The sequence below is a fragment of the Bombina bombina genome, chromosome 2 (genome assembly GCF_027579735.1).
Source record: "Bombina bombina isolate aBomBom1 chromosome 2, aBomBom1.pri, whole genome shotgun sequence".
Taxonomy (NCBI): domain Eukaryota; kingdom Metazoa; phylum Chordata; class Amphibia; order Anura; family Bombinatoridae; genus Bombina; species Bombina bombina.
The window spans coordinates 665215953-665227982 of record NC_069500.1 but is presented as its reverse complement, the minus strand read 5'-3'; the positions used below and the strand labels follow the sequence as shown (position 1 = coordinate 665227982).

Here is a 12030-nt window from a genome sequence, read left to right as displayed (position 1 = left end):
TGGCTATATCTTCTGCTAAAATAGTTTCTGAATTCTGATGTCTGCTCTTTCCTGTGAGCCTCCTTATCTGATTTTTCATCAGGATAAGGCTGATTTACGGACATCATTAAAAATTTTTGCTAAAGGTTGCTTCTTCAGACAAAATTGATTGAGAGATTGTTGTTCCTTCTTTGTGTCCTAATCCTAAGAATCTTTGCATTCTCTGGATGTTGTTAGGGCATTGAAATATTATGTTTATTACTAAGGATTTCAGACAAACTTCTTGTTTTTGTTCTTCTTTACACTCTTGGTTTAAAATGTTTGATTCACAGAGCTTATTTGAAGGCAAGTCAGCCTCCACCGCAGCAGATACTGCTCATTCTTCTAGATCAGTTATCACTTCTTGGGCTTTTAAGAATGAGGCTTCAGTTGATCAAATCTGCAAGGCAGCTACTTAGTCTTCTTTGCATTCTTTCAGTAAATTCTTCCATTTTCATGTTTTTGCTTCCTCTGAAGCAGCCTTTGATAGAAATGTTCTTCAGGCAGTTGTCTCAGTTAAAGGGTTATGCCTGTTTTGTAAGTGCATTGTATATAAAAAAAAAAAAAAAAAAAGGAAATTTATGCTTACCTGATAAATTTATTTATTTTACGATATGATGAGTCCACGGATTTCATCCTTACTTATGGGATTATGCCTCCTGTTCAGCAGGAAGTGGCAAAGAGCACCACAGCAGAGCTGTATATATATAGCTCCTCCCTTCCCTCCCCCTCCAGTCATTCGACGGAAGGTAGGAAGAGAAAGAAAAAGCCAAAGGTGCAGAGGTGACTGAAGTTTAACAAAAATAAATACCTGTCTTAGAAATGACAGGGTGGGCCGTGGACTCGTCATATCGTAAAAGAAATAAATTTATCATGTAAGCATACATTTCCTTTTCTTTTACAAGATATGACGAGTCCACAGATTTCATCCTTACTTATGGGAATACAATACCAAAGCTATACGACACGGATGAAAGGGAGGGACAAGACAGGAACCTAAACGGAAGGCACCACTGCTTGAAGAACCTTTCTCCCAAAACCAGCCTCAGAAGAAGCAAAAGTATCAAATTTGGAAAATTTGGAAAAAGTGTAAAGAAACGACCAAGTTGCAGCCTTGCAAATCTGTTCAACAGTAACATCGTTTTTAAATGTCCATGAGGAAGCCACAGCCCTAGTAAAATGAGCCGTAATTCTTTCAGGAGGCTGCTGTCCAGCAGTCTCATATGCCAGACGGATGATACTCTTCAGCCAAAAAGAAAGAGGTAGCCGTAGCTTTCTGGCCCCTAGGCTTTCCAAAAAAAACCCAACAAATAATGAAGATAATTGACAAAATTCCTTAGTCGCCTGCAAGTAAAACTTCAGGGCACGGACCACGTCAAAGTTATGCAACAGACGCTCCTTCTTAGAAGAAGGATTAGGACATAAGGAACAACAATTTCCTGATTAATATTCTTATTAGAAACAACCTTAGGAAGGAAACCAGGTTTGGTACGTAAAACCACCTTATCAGAATGGAAGATAAGAAGGCGAGTCACATTGTAACGCTGAAAGCTCAAAAACTCTACGAGTAGAAGAAATAGCAACCAAAAAGAAAACCTTCCACGATAACAACTTAATATCTATGGAATGTATGGGTTCAAACGGAACCCCTTGAACATTAAGAACTAAATTCAAACTCCAGGGTGGAGCAATTGGTCTAAAAACAGGCTTGATTCTGGTTAGAGCCTGACAAAAAGACTGAACGTCTGGAACATCTGCCAAAAGTTTGTGTAGTAAGATTGTTTACGCCATATCTTATGGTAGTTCTTTCTAGTAACAGGCTTACATGCCTGAATCAAAGTATCAATGACCGAATCAGAGAACCCCCGCTTAGATAAAATCAAGCGTTCAATCTCCAAGCAGTCAGTTGCAGAGAAACTAGATTTGGGTGTTGGAAGGGTCCCTGAATGAGAAGGTCCTGCCTCAATGGAAGCTTCCACGGCGGCAGAGAGGACATGTCCACTAGATTTGCATACTAAGTCCTGCGAGGCCATGCAGGCACGATTAGAATTACTGAAGCCCTCTCCTGTTTGATCCGAGCAATCACCCGGGGAAGGAGAGCAAACGGTGGAAACACAGAAGCTAGGTTGATCGACCAAGGCATCTATCAGTCCGGCCTGAGGATACCTTGACCTGGATCCGTATCTTGGGAGCTTGACATTCTGACGAGACACCATCAGATCCAATTCCGATCTGCCCCATCTGAGAATCAGGGTGGCAAAGACCTCCGGATGGAGTTCCCACTCCCCCGGATGAAACGTCTCTCTGCTTAAAAAGTCCGCTTCCCAGTTGTCCACTCCTGGGATGTAGATTTTTGAAAGATAACGAGTGAGCCTCCGCCCACTGAATTATCTTTGATTCTTCTGTCATCGTTAACTTCTTGTTCCTCCCTGATGATTGATGTAAGCCACAGTCGTGATGTTGTCCGACTGAAAACGAATGAATTTGGCTGAGGCCAAGCCTGAAGCGCATTGAATATTGCTCTCAATTCCAGAATATTAATTGGAAGAAGAGAGACTGACCGAGTCCACACACCCTGAGCCTTCAGGGAATTCCAGACTGCACCCCAACCTAGTGACAACGGACGCCAGCCTACTATCACCCATGAGGGTCTGCGGAAGCACGTCCCTTGGGAGAGATGATCCGGCGACAACCACCAAAGAAGAGTCTCTTGTCTCCTGATCCAGATCTATCTGAGGAGACAAATTTGCATAATCTCCATTCCACTGCCTGAGCATGTTCAGTTGTAGCGGTCTGAGATGAAAACGAGCAAACGGAATGATGTCCATTGGCGCCACCATCAATCCAATTACCTCCATGCACTGAGCCATTGATGGCCGAGGATTGGACTGAAGGGCTCGGCATGTATTCAGAATCTTTAACTTTCTGACCTCTGTCAAGAAAATTTTCATGGATATGGAATCTATTAGAGTTCCCAGGAAGGGAACCCTGGTCTGTGGAATTGATTAACTCTTTTCTAGATTCACCTTCCACCCATGAGTTCTCAGAAAGGACAGAACCATGTCTGTATGAGACTTTTTTGAGATAGTAAGACGACGCCTGGATCAGAATATCATCTAGATAAGGCGCCCCTGCTCGCGGCCTGAAAACCGCCAGAAGGGACCCTAGAACATTTGTGAAGATCCTGGGTGCCGTGGCCAACCCGAAGGGAAGAGCCACAAATTGAAAATGTTTGTCCAGGAAGGCAAACCTTAGGAACTGATGATGATCCTTGTGGATAGGAATATGAAGGTATGCATCCTTCAAGTCCACGGTAGTCCTATTTTGACCCTCCTGGATCAATGGTAGAATTGTTTGAATAGTCTCCATCTTGAAGGATCTTGAAGAAACTTGTTTAGACTCTTGAGATCTAAAATGGGTCTGAACGTTCCCTCTTTTTTGGGAAACACGAAAAGATTCGAGTAAAACCCCTGCCCCTGTTCCAGTATTGGAACAGGACAAATTACTCCCATAGTAGAGAGGTCTTTTACACAACGTATGAACGCCTTTCTTTTTATCTGGTCTATAGACAATCATGAAAGAAGAAACCTCCCCCTTGGGAGAGAATTTTTGAATTCCAGTTGATACCCTTGGGACACGATTTCCAGTGTCCAGGGGTCCTGAACATCTCTTACCCAAGCCTGGGCAAAGAGAGAAAGTCTGCCCCTACTAGATCCAGTCCCGGAACGGAGTCCACCCCTTTATGCTGTCTTGGGAGCAGCAGTGGGCTTCTTGGGTTGTTTACCTTTGTTCCAAGCCTGGTTGGGTCTCCAGACGGCCTTGGCTTGAGCAAAATTATTTTCCTGTTTAGCTGAAGAAGACGCTTGGACACCTTTGAAGTTCCGAAAGGAACGAAAATGATTTTGTTTACCCCTCAGTTTAGCTGCTTTATCCTGAGGTAGATGACCCTTACCTCCCGTAATGTCAGAAATGATTTCTTTCAAGTCAGGCCCGAATAGGGTTTTCCCTTTGAAAGGAATAGCCAAAAGCTTAGATGACACATCAGAAGACCAAGACTTTAACCATAACGCTCTACGCGCTGAAATGGCAAATCCGGCATTCTTAGGCGCCAACTTGGCAATCTGAAATGCGGCGTCCGTAATAAAAGAATTAGCCAGCTTAAGCGCCCTAAATCTATCTAGAATTTCCTCTAAAGGAGTCTCAGCCTTAAGAGACTCTTCTAAGGCGTCAAACCAGAAAGCCACAGCAGTGGTAACTGGTACAATGCAGGCTGTTGGTTGTAAAAGGAAACCCTGATGAATAAATAACTTTTTTAGAAGACCCTCCAATTTCTTATCCATAGGGTCTTTGAAAGCACAACTGTCCTCAATAGGAATAGTTGTACGCTTAGCCAGGGTAGATATAGGTCCCTCCACCTTGGGGACTGTTTGCCAAGAGTCCCAAACAGTGTCAGATATGGGATACATTTTCTTAAAATTAGGAGAAGGTGAGAACGGGATACCCGGTCTTTCCCATTCCCGTGTAATTATTTCCGAGATTCTCTTTGGAACCGGAAAAACAGTAAGTAAGCAGGCACCTCTAAGTATTTGTCCATCTTACACAATTTCTCTGGTGGTACCACAATAGAGTAACAGCCATCCAGAGTCGCTAAAACCTCCCGAAGCAACAGGCGGAGGTGTTCAAGCTTAAATCTAAAGGACATGACGTCCGAGTCTGTCTGAGGTAACACACTTCCCGAATCAGAAAGTTCCTCCTCAGACAGAAGTTCCCCTCAGACAGAAGTTCCCTGACTCCCAAATCAGATCCCTGTGAGGGTACATCGGAAATAGCTAACAAAGTATCGGAGGTCGCAGTATTCAAATTTACTTCTGTCCTGCTGCGTTTGCCCTGTAACACTGGCAACTTAGATAAAACCTCTAAGGGTAGTTGACGTAACTGCAGCCATATCCTGCAGAGTAAATGAAGTAGACGCGGTTGAAGAACCCGGCGTCGCTTGGGTGGGCGTTAAATGTTGTGACGCTTGGGGAGAAAGTAGCGGCATACCCTGATTCTCATCAGACTGAGAAGCATCCTTAGACATATTTTCCTTAAAGAAAATTTGCTCTTTACATTGTAAGGCCCTTTCAGTACATGAGGGACAAAGTAAGAGGGGGTTCCACAATGGCATCCAAACACATAGAACTAGTAGTTTCCTCAAGTTCATGTTAAACAGACTAGCAATAGCAATAAGTCGTTTTTTGCTTGATATATTGTACTCTGAAGTCAAAACATATATTAAAAAATTTTGAACTAAAAAGTGTACTGCGCCTTTAAATAATAAAAGCGCAAACATTTTTCTGTTATTAGACAAAACGACGTTTTCAGCAATAAAAAATGCCCTTATGTGCCCAAAATAGCTTAACAATATTGCACCACTTGTTAGGATATATTATATATCAATTTTGTCAGATTTATTAATGTATATCGATGTATATCAATTCAGGCTCCTGCACCTCGCCACAGCTCTGCTGCGGCGCCTACCTGCCCCCAGATCACACTGAAGGAACGTTCTCAGCCTCTCTGTACCCTACGATTACTAAACAGAGCTAGGCCCCACCGGAGCCTCAGGACCTTGCTGCCGATCCGGAAAACACACTGCGCGGCTGAGCTGAGAAAATAGGCCCCGCCCACCGTGGGCGTAACTCTTAGCCTAACCGAGACCCGTATGGGTAGAGAAAAAAAAACATGTCGGTCCTCCATATATTAGCCATGTGCCCCACTATATACACACTCAGCACAATAAAGCGCATCTCAGTGAAAAATATCTTCTGCCAAGCCATCACAGTATAACGATGGTCTAACCGCATCTCCCAGCGTCAGCCCACATAGTAAATTTAAAGTGACATACCAGCACAATATTAAATAAGTAAAATAACAGGGAATTCCAGTAACACCATTTCTTCTATAGTGCATACTGACTACCCCTCCCCAGCTAGGGAATATTTTCAGCCTGTTCTGATACATCAAGTCTCCCCAGAAACAAAAGACTGAACAGACCTCAATGCTGCTTGTAGCATGACACCGTTCTCCACACTGAAGATTTTTCTTTACAATACCTTCAGCTGCTCTGTGGGAACCAATATGGATCTTAGATAACGTTTGCTAAGATCATCAACATCAGGGCAGAAAAATAAAATGTCTCCACTCCTCTTGGGAAGTTATAGACTGACAATTTTTCCCTGAGGAAAATAGTACTCTCTGGCACCATTTTAAAATAAAAAACTTCTTGATTGAAGAATTTAAACTAACACCTCACTTTACCTCTTCCTATCACTAACACAGACAAAGAGAATGAGGGGGGAGGGAAGGGAGGAGCTATATATATATATATATATATATATATCTGCTGTGGTGCTCTTTGCCACTTCCTGCTGAACAGGAGGCGTAATCCCATAAGTAAGGATGAAATCTGTGGACTCGTCATATCTTGTAAACGAAAAAAAAACATTCTTTGGGGTTGTGGATTTATTTTCTCAGTGAAAAAACATTTTTAAATCTCCATTTTATGTTACTACTCGTGGACTCCACAGCTTGGGTATTAGTTTCCATGGATTGTGGACTCTCACCAACTATACGAAAGAACATTTATGCTTACCTGATAAGTTCACTCCTTTCATGTTGGTGAGAGTCCACGATCCCCCACCCTTTTTTGGAATTAGATATTTTTTTAGCACAACTTTTTTTTTTTTTTCCCTGCTCGTTTTATGGCTCTTATTCCAGTTTCTTGCCTCCCTTGCTTGGCTACATGTTAGACTAAGGTATGTGTGAAGTGGGAGGGGTTTTATAGAGCTCTTGGGGTTTGTTAATCTTTGCTGCTGCCTAGTGGGAGCGAAGAGTAATTCCCATGAGTAATGGATCATGGACTCTCACCACCATGAAAGAAATTAATTTATCAGGTAAACATAAATTGTGTTTTTGTATGCCACCATGTTCATAAGGAAACTTTGTCTCTAAAACATTGTGAACTACTTTTTGAAGACTTACCTTTGGCTGAAATAAAAAAAAAAAAAAAAAAAAAGACTCTGGCTAGGTCTCTGCACAAGTGTCATATTTAATCCCGTCTCTCTAAAAAGAAATGATTTAGTCCTGCCAGTGCTACTGAGAAGAGGCAAAACCACCTGGTGTCTGTATATATCCTGATCATTCAAATAAGGGGATTTCCAGCACATTGTAAAATGCACTGTTGCTCTTCTGTAACATTTGTCATCATAGTTTTATCGTCCATTTTACCTTAAAGTGATTATGACATTAAAACATAGTCTTGTATGGAAAGGAAATGATAAACATTATTGGGAGAATCCTGACATGGGGCATAAGAATAACTTCCACGGTAAAATTACCTTATATTTAAAGGGACAGTCTAGTCAAAATTAAACTTTTATGATTCAGATAGGGCATGCAATTTTAAACAACTTTTCAGTTCACTTTTATCATCTAATTTGCTTTTTTCTTTTGGTATTCATAGTTGAAAGTTAAACCAAAGTAGGCTCATATGCTAATTTCTAAGCCCTTGAAGGCCGCCTCTTATCTCCATGCATTTGACAAAAGCTAAAGGACGTTAGTTAATGTGTGCCATATAGATAACATTGTGCTCACACCTGTTGAGTTACTTATGAGCGGGCACTGATTGGCTAAAATGCAAGTCTGTCAAAAGAGCGGACATAAGGGGGCAGTCTGCAGAGGCTTAGATACAAGGTAATCACAGAGGTAAAAAGTATATGAATATAACAGTGTTGGTTGTGCAAAACTGGGGAATGGGCAATAAAGGGATTATCTATCTCTTTAAACAATAAGAATTCTGGAGTAGACTGTCCCTTAAATTGTAATATGAAAAATTCCCACAAGTCTAAGAGCCATGTTTAATGAAATGTTACTTCAGTTTCCTAACTGAATTTCTTTATGTAATTTAAAAAACATTGTCAGAGTCAAACTAGAATTGCATGCAATATCAGAATCATGAAAGTTTAAAACAAATTTCCAATTTACTTCTATTACCAAATTATCTTAGTATCTTTTGTTGAATGGGAGCAGTGCACTACTGGGAGCTAGATGAACACATCTGGTGGTCCAATGACAAGCCATATACTATATATGCAGTCACCCACATAAATTTATGTAAGTTATTTTTATGTGTAATTTTAGCAAAGACATTCTGTTATTAAACACAAACTTGACATTCCATGAATCTGCAGTTTGATCTCTGAAGAAAAGTTTGCAATGAATAACTGCAGTTTTTGTGGTGTAAAATTGCATGCTCTAATCTATGAAAGTTTAATTTTGACATTACTGTGCCTTTAAATTTTTGACTACACTCATTTGCTTTTATTTTAAATATAATCCAATAGAATATAAACAGATGAGACCTTTTTGTAATACTGTTTACCAAAAGAATGTGTGTGAATATCATATATAATATAGTATATTGTGACCAATCAGGATTTTTTTTTCATGCAAAATAAAATAATGGAATTTATGCAATCCAGTCCAAAATGTTTTGCATTAAATCTTTCAATCAACTTATGCTTCCATATAGAAAAATATGAAAGTAGGATGTTCTTTATCAGCTTATGATTGAAAATGCATTGGTGTTCAACTGTGTTTTATTGATCCACAGCACTATTGTCTGTGACATTCCAGTAAGGCTATGGACTTGATATTGTAAAACTATGTAGATATGCTGATCAGACACAACATTAAAACCACCGACAGGTGAAGTGTATTACTGATTATATAGTCACAATGGCACCTGTCAAGGGGTGGGATATATTAAGCTGCAAGTTAATAGTCAGTTTTTTTAATTTCATGTGTTGAAAGCAGGAAAAATGGGAAAGCTAAAAGATCTGAGTGACTTTGGAAAGGGCCAAATAGTGATGGCTAGATAACTGGGTCAGAGCATCTCCAAAATGGCATGTCTTGTGGGGTCTTCCCGGTATGCAGTGGTTAGTAACTATCAAAAGTGGTGCAAGGAAGGACAACTGGTAACCCGGCATCAGGGTCATGGGCGTCCCAAGCTCATTGATGCATGTGGGGAGCAAAGGCTAGCCCGTCTGGTCTATACACACAGAAGAGCTACTGTAACTGAAATTGCTGAAAAAAATGAATTCTGGCCATGATAGGTGTCAGAACACACTGTGCATAGCAGTTTTCTGAATATGGGGCAGCAGACCAGTCAGAGTACCCATGATGACCCCTGTCTACCGCCAAAAACGCCTTCAGTGCGGTCCTGAGCGTAAGAAATGGACCATGGAACAATGGAAGAAGGTTGCCTAGTCTGATGTATCGGTTGAATGGCAGGGTGTGTGTGATTGTTTACCTGGGGAAGTGATGGCAGCAGGATGCACTCTGGGAAGAAGGTAGGCCAGCATAGGCAGTGATATGCTTTGGCCAATGTTCTACTGGGAAACCTTGGCTCCTGGCATTGATGTGGATGTTACTTTGCCACATACCACCTACCTAGAGATTGTTGCAGACCACATACACCCCTTAATGACAATGGTGTTCCCTGATGGCAGTGGCTTCTTTCAGCAGGATCATGCACCCTGCCACATTGCCAACATTGTTTAGGAATGGTTTGAGGAACATGACAGAGTTCAAGTTGTTGCCTTGGCCTCCAAATTCCCCAGATCTCAATCCGATTGAGCATCAGTGGGATGTGCTGGAACAACAAATCCAATCCATGGAGGCCCCACCTCGCAACTTGAAGGATCTGCTGCTTAATGTCTTGGTGCCAGATACCACAGGACATGTTCAGAGGTCTTGAGTTTGTGCCTCAACGCAACAGAGCCGTTTTGGCAGCATGTGGGGGTTCAGGTTTTAATGTTGTGGCTGATCAGTGTTAAGTGATCAACACTTGTTCTTTTACAATGTTTGCCGTTTATATGCACACGAATACAGTGCAATTCTCTTGCTTTCATTTTACAAAAGAAAAATTCCAGGCTCCATCTATCATTGTAGACTCATTACGTCTGGCATTAATACTTTTGACTTGTGTTGGGAGTTGGTTTCCATTGTATTTTAAAGTACATTTTTCTTGTTCACCTATTTTATATTAGTGAAACATCCTAAAAATATCTTATATTGTCATTAGGCCATAAATATATTTTGGTAATAATTATTTTAAAATCTAAATATTTTTTTTTTTCCCTCCATTTTAAAGGGTACCGTATACATCTATTTTTCTTTTTAGCTGAAATTTTATTTTAGGAAACTTTAAACCATATACAGTTATATATAAAGTTAAAATGTCCTATAATTATTCTCTAAACCAAAATAAAGGGCATTTAGATCTATATTTTTAAAGCATTTAAGCCCTCAATGTGCCTAGTTTATATAGATTGCAACTTTTGTCCATTTAAATTAAGCAGATATTTTGGGGGTTTGTTGTTTTTTTGTAGCTTGTTTTGTTTTCTTTCTCTTCTTTATATATTTTCTTGCTGTTTTAAAGGTACAGTAAAGTCAAAATTTAGATAGAACATATAATTTTAAACAACTTTACAATTTACTTTTATTATCAATTTTGCTCCAGTTCTCTTGGTATTCTTTGGTCAAGAGTATTCTAGGTAAGCTCAGTAGTGTGCACGTGTCCTTAGCCATCTGGCAGCAGTTTTTGCAACAATGTTTGTAGCATTTTATGGCAGCAATTTTTGTACTAATAACATTGCTATAGACACACTATGGAAGCAGAGTTTGAAACTATGCATAACATTGCTATAAACATTGTTTCAAACCCTGCTGCCAAATGGCTAAGGACACGTGCACGCTTCTGAGCTTATCTAGAATTACTCTTTAGCAAAGAATACCAAGAGAACTCTGCTAAAATTGATGAAGTAAATTGGAAATTTTGTTTAAAATTGCATGCTCTACCTGAATCCTGAACATTTAATTTTGGCTTAACTGTCCCTTTAACTTAAAGGGATAGTCTAGTCAAAAATAAACTTCCATGATTCAGACTGAGCATGCAATTTTAAGCAACTTTCTAATTTACTCCTATTAATTTTTCTTTGTTCTCTTGGTATCTTTATTTAAAAAAAACTGCAACGTTAAGTCTAGGAGCCGGCCCATTTTTGGTTCAGCACCTGGGTAGCGCTTGCTGATTGGATGGCTACATTTAGACACTAATCAGCAAGTGCTATCCAGGTGCTGAACCAAAAATGGGCTGGCTTCCAAGCTTACATTCCAGCTTTTTAAACTAAAGATATCAAGAGAACGAAGAAAAATTGATAATTGGAGTAAATTAGAAAATATCTTAAAATTGCATCCCCTATCTGACTCATACAAGTTTAATTTTGACTAGACTATCCCTTTAAGGTTTCATTTGTTGAAATAGATTGAAAATGCTGTTTGACTGTAGCAAATTGGAAGTAATCTTTGTTTCTGTACATTCATCTTTTTTTTTCCAACAGATCACCCTTACCATATCCCCTTTCATCTTCTTTCACAGACTCTTCCTATTCTGAACCACCAGATGTTCAGCAGCAGCTCAATCACTACCAGTCTGCTGCCTTGGCTAGAAATAATAACAATAGTCCTGCACCTCTTCCTGTGGTCAGCATTGCAGCTGAGCAGAAAGACGAGGCAACCCTCAGCTGTGAATTTTGTGAATTTTCTTCTGGATACATACAAAGCATTCGCCGTCACTACCGAGACAAACATGGAGGAAAGAAGCTCTTCAAATGCAAAGAATGCTCCTTTTATACATGCTTTAAGTAAGTGTAAGCCCAACTAACAGGAAAGATGCAGTAAATGCAAGAATGTACACCTAAAATAGTTCCACATTTTCCTCTACTTGACATTTGCACTTTTTTGTAATGTGAATTAGTTCCACATTTTACTATGTACATCAATGAAAATCAGTAAGTTTACCAGACAAAGCTAGAAAGTTACTTGCACACTTTTTTTTAATCCATTGCAATTTATTACTAAGTTGTGTGAACTATTGGTAAATTTCCAAGCCCTTCTATATAGATTATGCAT

The 12030-nt window shown here is 39.9% G+C and overlaps 1 protein-coding gene across 1 annotated transcript in view; it reads left to right on the top strand.

The window, feature by feature from the left end:
• ZNF462 (zinc finger protein 462) overlaps positions 1 to 12030 on the top strand; it is a 144171-nt gene that overhangs the window by 109181 nt on the left and 22960 nt on the right. Inside the window, exon 8 of the mRNA XM_053702611.1 lies at positions 11498 to 11762. Coding sequence (XP_053558586.1) covers positions 11498 to 11762 — 265 coding nt within the window. The remainder of the gene's footprint in view (positions 1 to 11497; positions 11763 to 12030) is intronic.